We start from the raw sequence: 23,803 nt of genomic DNA on the forward strand, positions 1-23,803 counted from the left end.
TTGATTTTAATCCATTTTGGTGGAGGTCACACTTCACTGAAAATCCAAATTTACTTTGTAATATATAACCTTTGCAATTTTGTTTGAAGGCTGAAAACTTTAGGTATTTCCCCCATTTTTTTCCACAGCAGAAAAATTGGATCTGAAATAATTCATTTTTCATTAAAAAAAATAATAAAGTGTGTGAACATAACACCATGATATATCATCTTGTTCAAAGGTATCAAGGTCACTTCCAAATATGTGTTATTGGAAGAAAAAGACAAAAAGACTGCCTTGTAAAAAGCAAGAAACTAAAAATAAAAAACAGGTATTTCCTTTGTTTTAAAATGAAACTGTTGACAAGACTATGTGGATGTTCCTTAAAAAGTTAAAAAGAGAACTACCCTATGACCTGGCAATTGCACTATTGGGTATTTACCCTAAAGATACAGATGTAGTGAAAAGAAGGGCCATATGCACCCCAATGTTCATAGCAGCATTGTCCACAACAGCCAAACTGTGGAAGGAGCCAAGATGCCCTTCAACAGATGAATGGATAAAGAAGATGTGGTCCATATATACAATGGAATATTACTCAGCTATCAGAAAGGATGAATACCCAACATTTGCATCAACATGGATGGAACTGGAGGAGATTATGCTAAGTGAAATGAATTAAGCAGAGAAAGTCAATTATCATATGGTTTCACCTATCTATGGGACATAAGGAATAGCATGGAGGACATTAGGAGAAGGAAGGGGAAAATGAAGAGGGAGAAATCACAGGGGGAAATGAACCATGAGAGACTATGGACTCTGGGAATGAATCAGAGGGTTTTAAAGGGGAGAGGGTGAGGGAATAGGTGAGCCCAGTGATGGGTATTAAGAAGGGCATGTATTACATGGAGAACTGGGTGTTATACACAACTATACTATATAGTGATTTACTATATAGTGACTAACATAACATAATAAAAAATTATTAAAAATAAAATAAATAAAATTACAGTAGCTCTCTTTCCAGAAAAAGCAATTGCTCCTTTTCAGCCATTAAAAAAAAAAAAAAAATACATGCTTAATGTTGTTTGTTGTGCTTTCAACTCAAAAACCATGGTGTCAGTGTTTTTGTGGATCGAGTTTTAGAAGGAATTTCTCTGCAGTGACAGATAATGGAAAGTGGGTCTAGTGGGTTAGAAGATAAGAGTTGGGAGAGGTGATAGATAAAACAGCACACACCAATAAGGGATAGGCATTTGAAATGTAAGAGCTCTATATTTAAGTTTAATTGGCCAGGATATAATAGGGAGAGGGGGCAAAATGAGAGGTTATTGACTTCATGGTCTTTATTGGATATTTCTTTCATATAGTGGAGAAATTAGAAGATGAGCTCATAATCCAAATAAAGGGGGCTAGGAAATATGCAGTTAAAAATGGCATACCCAAGATATTTAACCAAAGGCTCCTAAGAAGATAGAATATAAACCTGCTGTAAGGGCTTCCTAAGATGAGGAAAACAGGGTGGATAAGACTATGGAGTCTCATGTTATGATGAAAAATAATCAACTTGAAACAAATGGTCCCTTTATTGAATTATCACACAAAACACTTAATACTGGGAGAAAAAAAGGGATTCAAGGAAGTAGAGAATAATTACAAATGTAAAACTTTTTTTACTGATTTTCCCAAAGAAGGTGAATCTAAGCAATAAGATCTCTAGAAGAGAGATCAAATGGAAAGGAAACTATGGGTAATGTTAATGTCTCTTAAATAAAACAATCACAGCTTGACACAGTATAACTTCAAGATAAAGAACATGAATTCTGAAGCCAAACTGCTAGGTTCAAATCCCATCTCTGGCTTTATAGCACTTTTGACAAGTTTACTTCTCTGTACATCAAAGTGGGAATAGTATTAGCACTCTCTCATCATACTATTACGATAAGTTAAAGTATACAAAGTGCTTAGATCAGTGTCTGGCATACAGTAAGGACCAAACGAATGTGTTCATCATCATCACCATCATATTAAAATTATAATTATAGATATGGTGAGCACAATTCTGAGAATCAGGTCAAAAGAAGCATTTTCATAGAACCAAGATGGAACTTACTTTTTGCATAATGATTAACTTGTGGTTAGTTAACTTACTTGGTGACAATGTTCTGCCAATTTGTCCAAAGTCTAAGGTTTGATTTTCCTATGGGCCTGCTGGCTACATTCCATGGCCACATTAAGACACTAATATAACCAGCTGTATTCAACAAATTCTCCTGGTTTTAATAAAGTGGTGGGTAAGAAAATCTAAATAGATTAACATAAATTTATGAATAACTTTAGAAAAAATGAATCTAATAATATGTTCATGTTGATAATAGTTTTATTATATGTTCTTAACAGGTGACAGGTTGTTAATTTTTGAAAAAAAAAAGTAGACTCTGGACAAAAGTGACTTAAGCAAGATCACATGATTACTTTGTGGCAGAGCTAGAAATCTCAGCCCATATAACTTTTTATTTTGTTTTCCCATTATCCTATATTCATTAAATATAGAATGTTTGTATTATGTTTGAAAATTCCTACTTAAAAGTTCTATCTCTGTTATCATAGTTTATTATACCATTATGAAAAACTTAGCCCCAACAACAGAGGTGGGATTTTAAGGCCATGGTAAGACTTCATTATGAAAAAAATGGGAAGACATTTTGAGGTATTAAGCATATAAAGAGTGACTTAAATTTTAAAAGATTTAAATTACCTGACTTAAATTTTAAAAGATCACTTTGCCTTAAGAAGAGATGATGGGGATGTGGCAAAGGTCAATTAGGAGGATATTGCAATAACCCACATGAGTGATGAATCTGCCTTGGACCAGGCTGGCTGTGACAAGAACAGCAATAAATTGTCAAAGTCTGGATATGTTTGAATGGTGCCACCAAAACATTTCCTCTTATGTTCCTGGGAAGTATGAGAGAAAAGAGGAATCGTGGGGGCAAGGGACTATAAATCTTCACTCAGGAAGTTCTAATTTTTTTTTAATTAAGTATCTTTTGCTGCAATCTAAACCATGACTTACTTATCTTCACCTCTATGAAAAGAGGTCCATCACCATCTCCACAATGTCCTCTTGTAAATCTGGCAGCAGCCAGAAACAGACCACATGCTGTGAAAGAAACCAAACAATGGCTCCTGACCTCAAAAGAGTATCATCATTTAGTAAATGAAACCCCTTCAAGTAGGAGGGAGATATGCTGAATATGCATCTAGAAGTTGCAACTTGATGTTAAACTATCACCCTTCTGAACATGCCTGCAGAAATGAGAGAATCAAGCCCACCAAATGTCCATTGCCATGAGTGACAGGAGAGTTTGGGGTAGAATCTATCCCTCAGAAAGTGGGAGAATCAAACATCTGAAGGGAAAGCGAATTCTAGGTATGGTATAGTGATACTACTTGGCTCGGTTCCCTGTTCAGCTCCCTACAGATTCATATCTGAACAATATCTCTCCTAGGGAAGGGAGATAACTGTGAACCAAGAATGAGAAAAGGCCATTTTCCTCCTAATCCTCTAAGATATGAGAGCAACAGTCAATACCGCTCTGATAGACCCTTGAAGAATACAGTCCAGAAAGGCAGAGAAGCAGCAAGTGTGGCACAGCTTTGGCATTTCAAGGCTCCATGAGTCACTGGCAATAACCCCTGGTACAAGGAACAGCATCCTCAGAAGTTCAGGTGTTCACTGTCATGACAGTTGCCTAAAATGTGTCAGTAGGACCCAGCAGAGGTAGGGCAGAGAAATAGATGAATAGAAGAGGTAGATATCACGTGTAGCTGACCTCTTCTTCATGAGCAAACATGCATGAGACTCAGAAATACTTGCATAAGTTCAGCTATATTGCAGCTAAGCAAGAACCAGAGAGATAAGTTTATATTGCCATCTTTGTTCAGCTTTTAAATAATGATGATGGAATGATTCCTTTACACTCCAGTTACTCACTGCAACATTTTTATAATTATATTTCACAATTAGGCAGTCTGTAAATCCCAAAGTCCACATATTTGCCACATCTCTTTAAGATCTTCAGAATCCAGGTAGATAGTGTCTTTATGGATATTAAAGAGAATGAATTCTGAAAAAAATAAGCAACTGTTCTCTTAAAAATGGTAAACATGAAAATATTTTTAAAATAAGTGCCTTTCATAAAATCAGTAATTTCACAAAATTAATAAAAAGGACTGAATATCTGTGGGCCACCTGTTCTGATACAGATATTACCAACCTTATTCTGCATAACATTTCAACAATGCTGCTTACCTCCTTTTCAGTCATAAAGGAAATAATATTCCTTTTTTAAATACTTGTTTTGAAGACTTATTTTCTTAAGTGGCTTTACACAGCTGCATTGTGTTAAAGAAGCCAAAATGACATTTTGTGACAGTGTGCCAATTATACTTAAATTCAAAAATTTTCTTAATCTTGAATTCTATTTTGATCTTGATTCCATATCTCCTCATGAGAGAGTACTTCTTTTTTATTTAGTTGTATATCCTACCTTCTTCTCTAAAGTCTTTGAAGTGTCCTATACCTCTAATTTCATATGACGATGAGATCAGTGGTTACTACTATTGCAATCATTACCACAAGTTCCAGGACAGAGGGAAAGGTCTGAAGAGGATGTCCATACCATTACTACTCAGCTTCCTAGAGAAGAGGGCTAGTGCTTGAGGTATTTCAACATGTGAGATTTAGATTTTATTCTAGCCAATAAAGGAGATAGAAAGAGAAAAGGCAATCTGGAAAATGAGTGTAACTAAGTCAGAGATCAGTGGAGGCTTTCATTAAGGTAAACCCAGTAGGTTCCTTGGAAAAATTTAGCAGTTGCTTTGTGCAATATTATAAGCAGGCAAATTAAACAAGATACCTGTTACGTTAAAAAACCAATGATACTGAAAATCTATTCCCACACAAATACATATGATCTAGAAAGAAGAGCAGAGATTTTAGAAGCCACCACCGGCTATTTCAGGAGTCACATGCGGAAATCATCACTCAGCCATCCCATGCATGAAAAGAGCACATTATCAAGTTCCACAGTTCCGCTATATATTTTCACTTACATATAACCAGCCTTTTAAATTTTGTGTCTTAATATATATTTCCATCTTCACTGCTACCCTCCATTCACCAATACTCCATTAAGATTGTTATGTTTAGGAAGTGTGAAGACATAAGCATGTGTGTGGTTTGGGGGCTGGAGGGTTGAAAGGGGCCAGAGCACATGAAAAGAATAATTCTTTAGAACAAAACATTCTGGCAATAACTTCCCACCTTTCATTGAAATAGTCTCATCATCTTGTCATCAACTACCCTGTTCTTGTCTAGCAGAAAAATGATGATGGTCCCATTCTCCATGATCCAGAGTTAAGGTTCAGCCTAGCAGAACACATCTCACCCTCAGTGGAGTCAGGAAATCCAGATTTGTGAGAGCAAGTGTATGTGGGCCAAAGTGTGGTATGTGTGTGTGTGTGTGTGTGAGAGAGAGAGAGAGAGAGAGATTGAAATTTACCTTCCAATGAGTGAGAACTCTCCCACGACGCCCAAGCGCCTCATGGCACTCAGGAGGCCTCGGACCGTCATACCTTCGCAGAAGCAGACCACCACTCTGGCCTTGGGAAGCCTCTCCCGGAGCTTGCGCAGGAGTCGGTCAAAGCTCTTTTCCCCAGCATTGCTGTAGATTTTGTCTGAATGGGCGATACATAGGCCTTCCTGGGCAGCCAGCTCTTTGAAAGCATCCATTCCGCTCTCCCCATAGTTCCCTGTCCAGAAACAATCAGCAAATGTTCAAGACAACCTGGGCAGCGCAGCACTTACAAGCTGGAATAAAGACTCATTAGTCACAAGGAATGGAAAGGACACACTTGCCAAATAATTTGTAAATATAACTGGAACTAACAGAAGATATGGATGGATTCAAGAGAGTGACCAAATACAATCAATTCACCAACACTGAGGAAATAATGAGAAACTATCTAACCATGGCATCCACAGTGAAACAAGTTTTGAGAAATGAAGGGCTATTGCCCTATTTTACAACAGTGATCAGTAAGGGTTGTCACAGATTTTAGAAACATGGGAGAGATCAGCACAGTGTGGGTAGGAGGTCAACCAGCACAATGAGAAGGCCTCTCCATTTGAGGGCTCACTCTTGCTGGCTGCCAGCTAAGAGGCAGACACTCACCATGGTAGCAAACCCTGCTATATACTTCATGAAGGGTAGGCTAAACAAATGGAACACCTGGACCAGCCAGAATAAGCAGACAAGAAGCCGCTACATGTTTTAGTCCAAATCCACCATCCTCTGATGAAGTGACAAAATTACGGTAGATTTTGGCTTTATGTTCTAACTTTTAATATCATTCTTAGAATAAAACATAGTTAAAAAAAACTAAGAACTCATAGGAATCAATGAAATAAAGCAAATATCACACTATGCCAGTTTCCCATTTCTCTACTTCACTGATGACTTTAGCCCCCATCTTAGTGTCCTCTATATTCTATTCCTTTCCCCAAATTTGGGGATTTTGACACCTGTGTAAATGATCCAACACCAAGTCCTCCAAGATTCTCAACCCCCCTCCAACCAATGATTCTTCCTATAATCCACCTACTTCCAAATGTTTCTAATATCTCTGAATGTGGATGTCAAACATCCCAGTCTCTTTATTCTCTCTTATCTCTCAAGCTCATATATTCTACTATCCCCACTTGAACATTTCTTCAACCTTATCACAACCTCAAATCCATTCTCCAACCCATCTTTCTTTCCATCCTCCCTCTCATTTGCCCCTTAGCCTAGCTCATATCTCACAGCCTGTCTGCATAATCACTCCCTTACAAATTCTTTGACTGCCTTCTGGGTCCCTGACAAAACCCCAATGCTAGTTAAACCCAACCATTTACCTATTCCACACCTACTCCTGAGGACCTAAGTATGTCTAGAAAAAACTAAAAATCTTGATGACTGGTTTTATTAAAAATTCATGAGCATTCTGCCAAAAGGGGTATTCAATAGTGCAAGGAAATAATACTACATCTCCTCCATAAATAAAATACTCTAACATGATTATTTCATCCTTACTCTTCCCTCCTTAAATCTCCAAATTACTGGCCCCATCTCTGACACTCACCTCAGCTGGGATCCTCATTTCATATTTCAATAAAGACACAGAAATAATCAGACCCAAACTAACTTAGCCATACACCACATCTACAAAGCTTTCTTTGTTGGCACTTATATTTCTGGCATTCCTCCTGTTGTAAATTTGAAGTATTTCCACCTCAGGATAAAGCCAACTCATACTTATAAACACTAGGTCTCATTGCTTTTTGTCTATTCAAGGACTTTATCTTGCAGTTGTCCCCTCTCTTTTGTGAAAACCAGTTTTTTCCTTCTAATGGTGTTAATGAAAAATAAAAATTAAAAAAGGAACCTTTGCACTCTTTTCCCCACTTAAGTTACTATTTCATTCGCTAGTCCTATTCATAACAATGATAAATGCCAAGATCAATGTGTTTGCTGCATCATCTCCCATTCTCTCCTTTACCAGTCTTCCCATTACCTCAAAAACTTTTCCTGTCAAACTTTTCTCCTGTCAAGATCACCAAAAATTTCCCTGTCGCCTATTTCATGATATGTTCTCTGTCTTCATCTTCATTAACTGCTCAGCTGCACTCAATAGCTGATCAATACCCCCCTTGAAACACTTTATACTCTAAGTCTCTGTGACACACCTTCTCACAGTTTAGTCATCACTCACTGACTACTCCTCAAGGTATGTGCTAGATTTTTCTTCCTCTGCTCAACCTTGAATATTTTTATGCCACAGCCTGATCTCTTCTTCCATCTCTACTCTCTTAAGTGAGAGTACCTTAAGTGAGAGTACATTCCTTCAAACACCATTTGAATATTATAGTTGAATCCCAAATACTGGTCTTTGGACTAGATTGGCCTTTGGAGCAAAAGATTAGAATATTCCATTGCATCCTTAATACATCCATTTATAGACATCTCAAACTTAACATATCTGAAACTGAATTTTTTCCCTCTCGGTCTTGCAAACCTGCTCTTTCCAGACATCTGTGGTTAGTAAATAATGCCATTATCCACCACATTGCTCAGTAACAAAGTTTCTCTCATTCCACATACTCTAGCTCTCAAACATTTCTAAACCAGTCTATTCCATTTCAACCTCTGCCACCCTAAACCGAGTGTCTTGGGTAAGGTTTCCTAAAAACAGAGCTGAGATGAAGATTCTTGTTCAAGTTATTTGCTGAGAAGTGGAGCAAGAGAATCTTTGAAGGACAGGTGGGGAATGCTAACTAGGAATATCATCTCAGCTAGTGATTATTTGGCTTTAGCCTGATTCCATAAGGAACTGCTACAGCACAAACTGTAGCACAGTGAACTCCATCTTTAGGCAACAGAATCTGCTAGTCAATCAGTCATTGGCTAAGGTCCATAAGAAGGCAGGGGAGGTATAGCCTCCCAGGAAGGGGTCAGCTGAGATTTATAAAAGCCTACTTTCACAGTAGCTGGGAGTGTGGTGCACAGGGCAGACAGGTTCTCTGAGCAGGCCAAAAGCATCCTCTATTCTAAGTTCTTGCCAAGATAATTCCCCTACCCCCTGATTGTTCTCCCTGCTGCTACTCATTCCACACATAACAGAGTGACTAGTTAGGATGGAAATCAGAATATATCACTCCTCTTCAAAAAGCTTCAATCACTTCGCAACACACTTGGAATGATACCAAAACTCCTCCCCCTAAATTACCAGTCTTCATGTGGACTGAGCCTTCCAGCTTGCCCAAACCAATCTCTGCCCACTTTTTCCCCCCCACCTTCTCTAGACCCATAGCTGTCTTTCTATTCATAAACTACCTAACTCATTTATGCCTCTATATTAGCTGTTTGTATCACCTGAAAAGATGATCTTCTACAGATGTTCTTGTCAGTCTAGTCTCAATATAAATATCACCCTTTGTGGAAAACATTTCCTGATCAGTTTGCTTAAAGTAACCCCCCAGAAGATCCTGATCATATCCCTTGATTTTATCTTAGAACATATGTCTGACACTTTTTCTTGTTAATTTTTCTCTTCCCCCTAGAATATAAGCTCCATGAGAACATCTTTTTATGACTTATCCAATGATGTATCATTAAACCTTAGAATAGTTCTAAACACCAAATGTACAGTAAAAGTGCATTTGTTTTAACAGCATAATAAAGGAGAAAAGGTTATAAATAAGCAATTTAAACAAAATAAGTAAAAGTGGGAGTAAGATATGAAAAAATTACTGAATATCATTATCAAAAGAGTGCCATTAAAACCAGATAGTTTTTTTCACCTATCATAGTGCCAGAATTACAAAGATTAATAATATTTAATGCTGGCAAGACACAAATACATTTACTTTTCATGACAGCTGTTCAAACTTTTAGTAGACAATGTGATAATACTTTTCAAAATTTTTGAGGTAAATATCAGTATACAATATATACAATATATAATATGAACAGTAATAGTTAAGTCAAAATAATTGTAAAAGAATGCTATTATCTCCCCAAAAAAGGACTTAGGACTTAAATCTTCTTTTTTAGTTTAGTTTTGTTTTGTTTTTTTACTTGAGAGAGAGCACGAAGGGTGGGGACAGGCAGAAGGACAAGCAGTCTCCCTGTTGAACAGAAAGCCCAATGTAGTCCTGGGACCCTGAGATCATGACCTGAGCTAAAGTCAGATGCTTAACTGACTGAGCCACCTAGGTCCCCCAGGACTTAAATAAATCTAGACATCTATAAAAGTTTTGTGGGCACTGTAATGAAACCAAGTAAGATTTTCCTATATTGCTGAAAAGAAAGCTTTCTCATTTCCTTTTTCATAAGATTAAATTATCAGTTAATGTATTTGCCTTTTAATTTATCCACTTTTAGTGGCCTAGTCCAGTCAAGGGAAGCCCAAATGGAAGTATTAATGTGTCACAAAATCCTCAGCTCCATAGACTTTGGAAACACATCATGGCTCAGACAAGAAGCTATGACTGATTTTAAAAGGAGAAAACTGCAGGTGGCAAGTGGATGCTCATCTGTCTGCAGAAGAGAATTTGAGAAGGACATCAGATGCCACTTTCCCATAGTAAATGCATGTTCAAGAATCTTCAAGGTACACAGACATCACTAGCCAGCTCTCTTAGCAAATGGCACTATCAGTCTATCAGAAGATGGTGTTATAAGGGCAGTAACTTTATTGCTAAAGTGCCATCCTTGGATTTCAATCACAGAAAACTATTCTACTTCCTTATCAAAATATATGCAGACTAATTGAGCAACAATGTTCTATGCATTCAAATAAGAAAATCTTTTTTATAAATCTAGTAAAGTCCTTAAATATACTCTGTCCAAATATCTCAGGTTACAGACAAGGAAACTGAACCATACAAGGGTGATGGCTCACCAATGAGCAAGAAGTTTATTTGTGTTAGAACTAGAGCAATTTTAAATGACTTGAATCCTAGGTTACTGCTAATTTTTCTTAATAGTTAAATCAATTAAATATGTATGTTTTCATAATAAAAATGTCTGTATAGGTCAATTGATTTCATGAAATATTTGGCCCCCTTTCTGTATTCATATTTTCTTATTTGGATAGCAACTCTACGTTATAGAAATTGATAGATGAATATCATGCATTGGGCCATGTTTCAACTGCCCATTTTTCTCAGGATGCCTAAAAGACCATAGTGCCACATAAATTTCCACAAGAGCAGTCCTAATATAGGAAGAACAACAGGGGCGCCTGGGTGGCTCAGTGGGTTACGCCCCTGCCTTCAGCTCGGGTCATGATCTCAGGGTCCTGGGATCGAGCCCCACATCAGGCTCCCTGCTCAGCGGGGAGCCTGCTTCCTCCTCTCTCTCTGCCTGCCTCTCTGCCTACTTGTGACTCTGTCTGTCAAATAAATAAATAAAATCTTTAAAAAAAAAAAAAGGAAGAACAACAATAACTTGTATCTTTATAAATCTTTATAATTTAAAAATTACATTCATAAACATTTTCTTATTTGATACTTAGAAGAGCCTTATTGTACTCATCATATTGATAACAGTGCTAGGAAAAAAAAAATGGGAAGAAAATTGCCACCAGGAAGTTTAAAATCATGTTACTTTCATTTGTAGCAACAGAACTAATGACATGACACGGACAACTTTAAGTATCTAATAAAGGTGCTATGGCTTAGGATTCAGGAAAATAGACATGCCACTTGTTGGAAAGGTTATAGAGAAAAAGTAACCCCTGTACACTGTTGGTGGGAACACAACTTGGTACAACCATTATGGAAAACAGTATGAGGTTCTTAAAAAAAAAATTAAATGAACTACCATACGATCCAAGAGACACATTACACAATACACATATATTTAAAGGAAGCAAAATCAGTATTTCAAAGAGATATTTTCACCCTCATGTTCATGGCAGCATTATTCACAATAGTCAAGATATGAAAACAACCTAAGTATTCATCAGTGGGATGAACATATAAAGAAAATGTGGTCTATATATACGACAGAATATTAGCCATAAAAAAGAAGGAAATCCTGCCATTTGCAACAACATGGACAAACCTGGAGGACATTATCTTTCTGGTGAAATAAGCCAAATATAGAAAGACAAATACTGCAGGATCTTACTTATGTGTGGTATCTAAGGGAGTCAAACTCATAGAACCAGAGAGTGGAATGTTGGTTACCAGGGACTGAAGATTCAAAACGATGAGAAGATATTGGTCAAAGGATACAAAATTTCAGTTACAAGATGGAATAAGTCCTGGGAATCTAATGTACAGCATGTTGACTATATATTATTATGTATAATAATACATAATGATACATATTATATACTTGAAATTTGCTAAGAGAATAGATATGAAACATTCTTACTGTGTATACACACACCTGACTATGTGAGGTAATGTCTGTGTGAATTAACTTGATAGTGGTAATCCTTTCACACAGTACATCTTAAATAGATACAGTTTTGTCAGTTGTACCTCAATACAGTTGGGTGGGTACATTTATTCTGGGTCTTAAAATATAAAAAGATTTTCCACAAATAGAAAATTAGGGGACAGGCACTCTTTGCCCCTCTTCCAGGTCATGAGCAAACAATGCCAGACTGAAACTAAAATACTCAGCACTGAGTCCACGCTCTGCGTCCCTGCCCCCTTCCATTCTTCTGTGTAGGCCTTCTCTTGCCTTTCCTGACACTGAAGAATTTATTTAGATACTTCTGCATGCAACCCTGAAGGAAGCTGTGAATGTATAAAAAAACTGACTCTTAACAAAACTCTCAAAAAAAATAAAAGGGCCATGTAATTGTAAACACTCAAACTTGATAGAAACCTGCATATTTTCATTCAATTAGCAAATAGTTCATTGAGTTCTCAACTTGAAAAACATCCTGGCTCTGCACTTATACAGAGTTGCCAAGAAATATCGGACATGGGTTCTGCCTTCAATTTGATAAATATTTACTTTGTGTCTGGCACTGTGCTATGCACCTTAGCATGTCATTAATACATCATAACTCCATATAAAGGCTATAACTCCCCTTTTACAGATGAGGCCTAGAAGCTCTAACAGGTTAAGTAACTTGCTCAAGGTCATAGAATGGAGGATCTAGGATTTCACATCTAACTCAGAAGCTTTTGCTTATCACCATTTCCTACTGTTCCTACATGGACTTATGTATACTAGTGAGAGCATGACACAAGCACAGCAACGATAATCAGTTATAAAATGCTACTTGGGAATGAAAACACCATAATACGAAGTTACAGAATAAGAAAGCAGAGATGATCAGAGAATGCCTCTTTGAAACACAGGAAGGCAACTGGACTTTGAAGAATGCAAGCAAGAGCTTACATTGGCATTCAGAGTGAAGGGGCAAATGAGAACCCACAAAAAAAGATTTTTAGAGCCAAGGAGTAAGAAGTCCCATTGGAGCAGAAGGTTCATGGTTTATAGAAGGACACACTATATAACAGATCCCTAGTGAAGCATCTGGCATACCACTACAAGATTTGCAACATGGAAATGTGCTATATGTTGCTGTGTTGTAACAGATTTTATAACAGACTTTATCACTGTTACAATGTTGCCTAAAAGCTAAAGTGTGAGAGAGAAAGGGAAGAGTGGCATCTGACAAAGCCCCTAAAATATAATAATAAAATATGTTGAAAAATCTTTATTTCTATCTTATGTGACAAAATAAATTACAGAGTAAATCAAGATTTTCTATAAAATTAAGCTTCCAAAAAAAACTTAGGGGAAATTTATGAGAGAGAACATGAGGTTTACAAAGAAATTCGTGTTGTTTAAAATTAATTTTTAAAAAGAATTTATTTATTTATTTGTCAGAGAGTGAGAGAGCATAAGCAGAGGGAGTAGCAGGCAGAGGGAGAGACAGGATCTCCACTGATCAGGGAGCCCAATGTGGGACTCAATCCCAGGACCTGGGATCATGACCTGAGCCAAAAGTAGACACTTAACCCACTGAGTCACCCAGGCATCTCTTGAAAATTAATTAAAAAAAAAACCTTAAACATAATAGAACTAGATATTATTATCTATACAGAGCAAAGTTTTAAAAGGTACAGAGAATAGTAGTAAAAAACAGAAATATCTCGAGAGAAAAATAATGGCTATAACTCTGAATTTCCTAAGCTACATGTGATTTTAAATAAGATATATATGACTATTATCCAAGAAAATCAATAGACATCCATTCATAAAAGATTGATTTGTAGTTGTTTTGTAACTAAGCTTCATTGAGCAAGCAAGCTATGGAATGAAATTGTCTTAGATTTCATAATCACCTGTATGAACTGCCACCATAGCAAAAAAGAGCCAATGAAGACTAGTCCTTACATTGATCATTTTTTCTTCTACTCTTAAAATACTGGGATTATATTCAAGAAACAATCTGAGCTCTATTTGGTGGCTATAATAACATTTCAGCCATCATGTTGAACCAAGATCAAGTCCTGTTATTACATCTTCACAAATTATCCTGGTCAAACAAATACATTCAACATCGTTCATCCCTATATATTTTTATCAGTTATATGAAGAAAACATTCATACAGGGAAAACATATAGATTTTTCTTCACTCTCCTTAATGAAGAAATGCTTTTGCTTTGAAATCTCCACCAGTATTATGGTCTAGACTTTGTTAATCCCTGTTTTATTTCACACTTACATACCTTACATACTTTCCTTGGTATTCCACAGTAGTCTAAGGCTCCGGGATAATGAAATCCCTTGGGTTGCGAGACAGTCCCTGTCTGAGAGCTTGAAAATTGATTACTCTGCCTTCTGGATAAATAAGATAATAACTCATTTTTAAAAGAATTATGATGAAAAAGTTGTTTTCACAGCACCTTCTGGAAACCCACTGCAATATTCAACAACTATCACTATCAGGAAATCTTTCTTCTTGATGTAAACGTCTTACAATGAAATTTAAATTCATTCCCTCTTCATTTTTAGTGAAGAAAAATATCAGCTGGTTTGAACTTTTTTTTTTTTAAGTCTTTCTGGAAACACAAATTTAGTTTTCTCTTCTCCTAGAAAAATAATCCCTGGTACTTAACCTTTCCTGGCAACCTTTGGTTTGGTCCTCCCACTTCCATAGGGATGGAAGCTCTCATGCTTCCATCCCTATACCTGCAGTCAGCATGATAGGTCTGGTCAATCAGAAGTGAGTCATCACCTGCTGTAGAGGGAGTAAGGAAATTTATATGCAAGGTCAGTGCAGGAACTTCCTCACACAGAGCTTTGAAAGAAAAAAGGAATCATTTTTACCAGCAATTTCCCAGACCTACCTCTAACAATCCCAGTTTGGGCAGGTACAGTTACAGCACCCAAGTGGAAGAAGGAAATGGACCCAAAAGTGACTGCCATCTCTATGCAATAGGACTGAGGCCAAGTAATCTTGCCCTTTTTCTATACCATGTTTTCAAGAGAATGAGCTTTGGAGGCAGATCAACCTTGTTTACATCCTGGATCCTCAATAAGGAGCTATCTAGCCTTAAAGTGTTTTCTTTAAGATTGGGTTTCCTCTTGTATAAAATGGGTATCATAATATGCATCTCGAAGACTTGTCATGATTATAAAATCAAGTGTTAATGAATACAAAGTTTCCAGAACATATAAAAAGTTCAGGGAGTGGTGTCTATTTTTACTGTTCATCCATGTCCCTCTCAAGTTGTAGACTCTAAAGTTGGACATAAGCTTTAGCTCTGACCCAAGTGCTTTAGATTCCTTTATTACCATGTTCTATTTATAAAACTCAAGCTCATGATTTTTTTTTTTTTTTAACTACAGTACTTTGCTATCCAGTCATGGTCACCTTGTTCCCAGGTTGTCCCCAGTTTATTTTTTCTAACACACTTGCACAAAGCAATTCCTCCCCTATTTTATTTTTGGTGTTTATGAAATGCATTCAACAGTCTATGTTTGTCTATATTGAGTCTCTGTCACTGAGTGTTCAAGTTTCAGCCATAAATGTCTCATTGTATCTATTTTGAAGCTTTATGCAATAACCCAGTTTGTTGTTTCTCTCACTCAAATCCTTTATGATATGGAGAAAGAAGTTAAAAGAAGAAAAAATGTAAGTGGTATAAAAATACAAAAAGAGATCTTATTCCTGCAGAAAAGACATATTTTTCCATTTCAGTTTTCACATGAAGGAAACAGGTTCACAGAAGCAGTCCCTATCACATCTGTCCACTTCTCCTGCCTATCCAGTATTGTATATATAATCAAAACTCGGAAAATTGTATATAGCAACAAGTTCAGAAAAAGTACCCCAAAATACACACACACACACACACACACACACACACAAACTAGGCTTATATTTTAATGATAACACAGTGTTGTCAAGAGTTCATGGAAATGAGCACTCTCATATGCTACCAATAGTAGCATAAACTGTTCCCAACTTTTTGGTAGAAAATTTATATTATCAATGTTTTAAATTACATTTGTATTTTTTACTCAAAAATTTAATTTTCAGAAATTAATTTCATTGCCCACCAAGTTCCAGTTATAAGGCTATTCATCATAGTACATAATTAGAAAACACAGCAGAAACAAATAAACCCAAGCTCTACAATAAGAGGTAGGTTAAATAATTATTGTATATTTGCATTAAAAACACAAGCTACCATTTCCAAAGTTGAAGTAAACTTATGTTCAATGTCATCAAAAATATTTATGTAATATTAAGTACAAAAAAATTTAAAATAGTATGCAAAGTGTAAATTTTTATATATTTTTTTAAGATTTTATTTATTTGACAGAGAGAGAGAGATCACAAATAGGTGGAGAGGCAGAAGCATGCTCCCCACCAAGCAGAGAGCCTGATGCAGGGCTCGATCCCAGGACCCTGAGATCATGACCTGAGCCAAAGGCATGAGGCTTTAACCCACTGAGCCACTCAGGCACCCCAAATTTTACATTTTAAAAATACAATTCTACTGTGTATTTATATTTAGATAGATAGAAAGTAAAGAATATGCCTGAAAATATTAACAGTGGTTTTCTATAGATGGTAGAATCACATTTTTTAATTTTTTAGTATCTTTATCTTCTAATTTACCTAAAATAATCATATATTATTTTGTTAATAAAAAACATATGAAATAAAATTACATATGAGGGGCACCTGGGTGGCTCAGTGGGTTAAGCCATTGCCTTCGGCTCAGGTCATGATCTCAGGGTCCTGGGATCGAGTCCCGCATCGGGCTCTCTGCTCAGCGGGGAGCCTGCTTCCCTCTCTCTCTCTCTCTCTCTCTCTGCCTGCCTCTCTGTCTACTTGTAATCTCTCTCTGTCAAATAAATAAATAAATAAAATCTTTAAAAAAAATTACATATGATACACTTTTCATTTGACTATCATGATAAACACAGCTATTATGGGTTACATGGCAAATTTTTCTGAAAGGGAAATGCACCTCTCATAAGGACTACATAACAATCTTTCTACCTAAAAATAAATAAACAAAAATAAGAAATACTAATGTTCTTAGCAAAGTTGCCCATATAACTTATGCCATTTCCTGAGATATCTACATACTTGGATTGAGAGAGCATATGTAATATTGCAGGTTTCCTGTTTGGAATTCTAAAACCTGAAGTGAGCTAGTTTATTAAAGTGGTAGTATTCTCTTTCTCTCTCTTTCTCTCTCTCTCTCTCTTTTTCTTTAAGATTCAATGAGATTCAGTTTGGGAGATAAAAAATTTCCTCACCTACTGAGTCTCTGCCCTAACAAAAGGTATAAAAGGCTCAAAACACCTCTCTGCTATAAATTTCCTACAAGGTCTGACCATCTCTTCTCCATACAATGATTTACTTCAGGTTGAGGTCAGAGTAGTTAGCCCATTAAAGTCTCTCCCATTTGAGCAAAGGACTAGAAGCAGAGTGAATAATGTTTAAATATGATTTGGGAATTATTTTTTCTTTTGTTTCATTTTTTGGTTTTTGGTTTTTTGGAGGGGCATTATTTCTTTTTTTTTCTTTTTTCTTTTTTTTTTATTCATTTATTTGACAGAGAGAGAAATCACAAGTAAGCAGAGAGGCAGGCAGAGAGAGAGGGAGAAGCAGGCTGCCCGCTGAACAGAGAGCCTGATGTGGGGCTCGATCCCAGGACGCTGAGATCATGACCTGAGCCGAAGGCAGAGGCTTAACACACTGAGCCACCCAGGCGAGGGGCATTATTTCTAATAGGGAATAAAAATGAATAGAGCCTGTTTAACCACTTTCTGTGTCTTGGTGTCTTGAACATTCCATCTGAAGTTAAAGAAATCAGAATAAAGCTTGGCCCAGGGAGGGTAAGCAATATTAATGTTACCAGATCCTAAAGCAGTGGTATAATGTGAAAATTTATGAAGATCTTATTATGTATTAATTATCTTAACTTCGCTACACTCTTATTACTCATTTTGCTGTAATTATTTCCATTTATGAAGCCTAGGCATAGGCCTAGGACATAAAGTGACTTAGCCAAAATCTGTGAGAACTGCAATTTAAACTCAGATATGTCTGACTTTGAAGCCTATGGCCCTTAATTATCTATCTCAGCTTACTTTGTGTTTCAGGCTCTAGTTATTTCCTCCGCATTATCCATTCTCCCATCCTTCCTTACTAAAAAATATTTGATTTTGTCTAGGGTCACTGTGCATAGCCAAAAGCACCTAATTTCCCATACTCTCTTGTGGCTAGATGCAGATGTGTGACCCAGTTCCAGACAAGGAGAGTTAAGGCCGGGTGAGGCCTCTGGGAAAATCTGAAAAAGGTCAGATTGCTGGCATGCTTCTTAGGCCTTTTCTCCTGTCTTGTCTTTTCTTTTTTTTTTTTTTTTTTTTTTTTTTTTTTTTTTTTTAAGATTTTTATTTATTTATCTGACAGAGAGAGAGCATAAGTAGGCAGAGTGGCAGACTGAGGGAGCGAGAGAAGCAGGCTCTCTGCTAAGCAGGGAGCCCAATGTAGGGCTCAATTCCAGGACCCTGGGATCATGACCTGTGCTGAAGGCAGAGCTTAACTGACTGAACCACCTAGACACCCCCCTTCCCTTCTGTCTTTACACCAGTACATGGATCTGAACCTGGAGATTTATACCAGTACATGGACCTGAGCCTGGAGGTACTGCAGCCATGTAGGAAAAATGGTGGTTGAAAGATGATAAGGAAGCCTATACATAAAACCTGGAATAGCAGAAGACGGACAGCCCAGGTACCTGTTAGCATGATTGCTTGATTGTTAGAATGATTTCATTCTGCTCTGCACTGCCTTTTCCTGGATGTCTTCTTGTATGAGAAAGATAAATCCCTATCTGCTAAGCCACCATTAGGATGGTTTTCTGCTATTTGCAGATGAACACATTCTTCTTGGTCCTCTACATGACATTACACTATAAAAATTCCAGGACAAGGGCCAGAAGTCTTGACTGTTTCTAACTAGCTCTGACCTTGAGCAGCTTATCATTCCATCTTTTTTGCTCATGTTGGAAGGCAGGTTCATACTAGATCTTTAGGCTTCCCTAAAGCATGAACATTTGGTGATTCTAGAACAATATGAATCAGCACTCTTTCATAATCTAGATCTTCATGTCAAAACATATTTCATATTCTCAGTAGTCAGAGTAAGCATCTGCTTAGCAAAATTTTTTTCAACAGCTTTTTTCCTTCCCCAATCTGATCTTTTACAAGTGTATTACTGTAAGGGAGGAGAAAGCATTTGTTGTGTAACCATTTAAAATGTATCTTGCCTGCAGGTTTATTTTTGCCAACTTTTAGGTGTGTAGAGAACAAGACACTGCCCTGTAGAAACAGGCAACATATGAGAAAACAAAGCTGCCTACAGAACGAGCTCATTAGGTGAATCAGAAGTAATAGAAATACATACTGTTCAATGCCACTGGACTGACATTCAGCAGGATCCAGGTGTTACTCTACCCCTCCAAGTAGCTACTTTTAGCCACCTTTTGTTCAGTGGAATTAACACAATCCTATCACTAACCTCTTGGTTTCCTCTTATTTAACCCCACTTTTTATATTTTTTACATCATTAGTATAAAATTCCATTTATTAGTATAAAATTCCAAGTCAAATGGATTTTGCCTTGGGTCAAAGGAAATTATCCTATGGAGAAAGACTGTCTTTGATCCAAAGGACAAGTGTGCCTCCTGCAATAAACATAATCAACTAAAACTCCCTCGATTTGTACCTGTGAAACCTAACCAGGCTTGGTTCTGCCTTGGTCCACAACCATGTACAAAGTCCTGGACATCTCTGGGTTCCAGTTTCCGTATCTGTAAAGAGAATGTGTTGTACTGGAAAATTCCTGCGGTCTCCTATTACAAGGCTGTCCGTCTAGCTCTGGTTTTCTGTATCATGATGAGAAAGCTCATTCCACACCATTGGTGTTTGACCTACATTTTACCTGGATTCAGGTTATGCAGAGGCACTTCCCAATGGTGTTGTCAATACTGTTAGAATAGTAGTATTTGTTTACAGGAAATAGTAGTATTTGTTTATAGGAGGAAGCATGGCAGAATGTTGAAAAGCAAGAACCCTGGAACCAGAGAGCCCTAAGTTCAAATTCTGACCTCCCATTTATTAGCTATGGGACTTCAAGTAAGTCTGTTAATTTCTCTGTGCTTTGGTTCATCTGTAAACTGGAAATAATGGTAACCACCTTTTAGAGCTGTTTAAGAATTAAATGACTTGATATATGTAAATGTTAGCTTATCATAAGTACTCTATGAGAGTCTATTATTTATTTAACTAACATTTCTAGAGCTCTGTGTGCTAAGCACCAGAAACCCTTTACATCATTCTCTCTTTTTTCCCTCTGAAACCCACAACATACTAATTATCATATGATAAAAACTGCGGCTTGAAAAGGTTATTTATATTCATACATGGTAGATAGGAGAGAAAGGGACTAAGCCCTGGTAGTCAGAGTTCAGAGCCCACAATCTTATTTGACATGCCATAGGGGGACCAGATGCGTGAGTATGGCCTGGCGGGATGAATCAGACCGGTCAGGGAGACTGCAAGGAAGGGTGACAGGCTGTGTCTATGTGTGATGATGAGCAAGTCAGAGTCAGTGAAGTGCCAGCTAAGAACACAACGAAGTAAATGTCACTGGGCATTTCATCTGCTCCTCCAGCCAGGGTATTTGGAAAAAGGCCTACACACAATGCTATTAAAAGTACAGCAAAGGCTCATCCAGCCCAAGATGCTTCCTTCAACAATACCTGAAAAATTCTGGAATTCTGCCATTAGCAAGATGTGACTTTCCTCTTTCTACTGGGGAAAAAAAAGCTCCTGGGAGAGGTAACCCGCTAAAGCCCTGATATCCTGATCTTATTTGGCTTAGCAGATCTTTCTGAAAGCAGTGGGCAGCTGGAAGGATCATGATGCTATAGAGATGCCAGGCTGCAAAGCAGAGCAGTACACAAAGGCAGCTTGTCAGTTTCACAACACACTGGGTCTCGGGTACTTTCCCATGGTTATCCTTGGAACATATGCAAACACACTCTGATGGTGAATAATTCTTTACAACTGTTATATAAAATCTTCACAATATATTTTGACAGGAAGACTAACAAGAGGGAACAGTATGGGCACTTAATGAGATCACAAAGATAACACAGTTAATGGGAATGCTAGGGTTAAAATACTTATAAATGAAATCTAAAGGAAGACTTCACAAAGAACCTGAGTAGAAATCATCCACTGTAATTTCCCTTATCTGTATGTGGTATCTGTTTCCTTATCTCTGTGTATTAACATGATATATAATTTTATTAACTAAAAAATGAGAATGTGTCATGGTTCAGTTTCCTATTTTGGTATGAAATCATTTGGTTTCACTAGTAAAAACTAAGAAAGAAAACATTATTTCTGAGGAGCCCAATATTGGGAATCAAGTGTTGTAGGTAAGCTTGGGCTATGACATTGCAGTGCAGAATGAATTCTTTGTAGGATTAGATTTCCTCTGAGCTGCCTTCTAATTCAAAGAGCTTTGAGTTGATGAACCACACAGGAACTGTTGATTAAGCTCTTCCAATGACACTTTGCCAAGGTCTATGACTGCCAAATCATAGCCCTCCAATTCTCTAACTCATTACAGAGAAATGAGAGCCGACATGTAGAAACTCAAATAAGCAACTCTCTAATCTCCAGTTTCCTACCATCACAAGGGAACACAGAAGACAGGCATTATATCCCAAGAATGGATGTGATCTCTTTGTGGTTCAGCATCTTCCAGTACATGTGTGCCAGGTGGAGTTTGGCCCTTGTGAGCAAACAAATGAGTGGAAGAGAGTCCATGCACTAGACAAACTCAGGTTTCTGGAAGAGTCAGACACACAAAGGAATGATTGCACCTCACAAATAATGCTGAAGTGTAGGCAAGAGGAGAGAGTATCTAAATCCACTGAGAAAAATAAGAAAGTCTTCCCCAAGGAAGGGAAAGCTGTACTTGGTTTTAAAGCTAGGTATTTTGATTCTGAAGGACCAGAAAGTAAAAGCACTGAAACTATATCTTATACATATGTCTGTTCCTTGAAGCCTTTCTAATATAGGGGTAATTATGTCTCTACAGTTAAAAACAAACAAAAATGAGTGGAAAAAAGTATGAAAATTACAAATACACATATATACATACACAGACACATACATGCATCCATCTGTGTGTGTACATGAAAAAGCTGTCTCCAATGAAAGTTAATTTAAATATACTTATATGTACTTTAAAAATGAAACCATTTGATTTCCTTACTCTTTCTCACCTATAATCTAACAGTTCCTTAATCTATCTTGAACCTATCCATTGTCATTACCTTAATCCAAGTCTTTATTTTCTCTCTCTCTGTGACTACTACAATTCTTCCATGTCGGGGTCTTCCCACATCCACTCTTTTTTCTCTCAATCTATTCTCAACCCAGAAATTATGATTATCTTAGACATAATTGGATCAACTCACTTACTGGCTCAGCTCTTCTTAGCAGTTTGCTCTGACACTTAGGATGGAATCCAAAAGTCTCATGGCCCCCTGGGTGACCTCCTGCCTTAGTGCCATACCAGCTTCACTTCTTATCACTTTGGCAGTCATTCTGCAGCTGCCTAGGACTCCTTTCTGTTTTCAAATGTAGAAAGCTCTTTCCTTGCTTGGAACCCACACTCATTTGCTTCCCTCCATCTTTACTAGACTTACTTCTGTTTATCATTCAGGTTTCAGCTTCTTAGCTCTGTCTCTTACTTATAGACGTCTTCCCTAACCATCTTATATTAAGTGACCCCCACTTAGCCCTATCACCACACCTTGTTTATTTTCTTAACAGCACTTATGGTGAGACATGGATAAATATGTGATCACATATATATTAGTGTCCTTATTTGCTTAATGCTTGTATACTCCATTAGTGTGTATATTTGTGAAGGTAAGGGCCATGTCTGTATCACTTTTTTGTTCAATGCAGATCATGGACAATATTTCAATCCAGTAACTCTTATTGGATGATTTATGAGTAATTTATTGACCAATTCGGGTACCAAATATATGATTAGTTTGCCTGATAAACTCTTCATCCCATTGAAATGTGATTATATTGGATTATAAGTCCCAAAGGAATTCAGGAGGTATGTATCATGGCCCTTTAATGTTTGTTTATATATATATATATATATATATATATATATATATATATATATGTTATATATGTGTTATATATGTTATATTTAATGTTATATATATAAATACACACACACACACACACACATATATATATATATAAAACATTAAAGGGCCACATATAAAATTATATATCTATAACTTTAGAGCATGGGGAATCCTAGGGATTATTTTATCTCTAGCCCTTATTTTACCACTGAGTTCCAGAAAAGTGAAGAAAACGTCCATGGTCACAAAGGTAGTTAGTAGCAGCACCATATCAAAGCCCAGGGCTCCTAATTTGGGGACAGCAACCTCTCTACCACACAGCCACATAAAATAGAATTCTAGGTTACCATTCAGAACTCTACACAGCAGGAGAAAACCAGTCTTGAAATTTACTTTAAGATTATAGCATTCTGAGACAGTGGGAACAAATTTGTTCTCAGCAACTGTTCAATGAAATAATCAATGAAATATGTGCTGTCTTCTCAGTTACCAAGTTTTAATTGATTAAATAGGCA

The 23,803-nt window shown here is 37.0% G+C and overlaps 1 protein-coding gene across 5 annotated transcripts in view; it reads right to left on the bottom strand.

Annotated features, from left to right (window-relative positions):
* GRM1 (glutamate metabotropic receptor 1) overlaps window positions 1-23,803 on the bottom strand; it is a 416,711-nt gene that overhangs the window by 275,227 nt on the left and 117,681 nt on the right. For all 5 annotated transcript variants that reach the window (XM_059177317.1, XM_059177318.1, XM_059177319.1 and 2 more), the window contains exon 3: window positions 5,547-5,796. In XM_059177317.1, coding sequence (XP_059033300.1) covers window positions 5,547-5,796 — 250 coding nt within the window. The remainder of the gene's footprint in view (window positions 1-5,546; window positions 5,797-23,803) is intronic.

The sequence above is a fragment of the Mustela lutreola genome, chromosome 6 (assembly GCF_030435805.1).
Source record: "Mustela lutreola isolate mMusLut2 chromosome 6, mMusLut2.pri, whole genome shotgun sequence".
Taxonomy (NCBI): Eukaryota; Metazoa; Chordata; class Mammalia; order Carnivora; family Mustelidae; genus Mustela; species Mustela lutreola.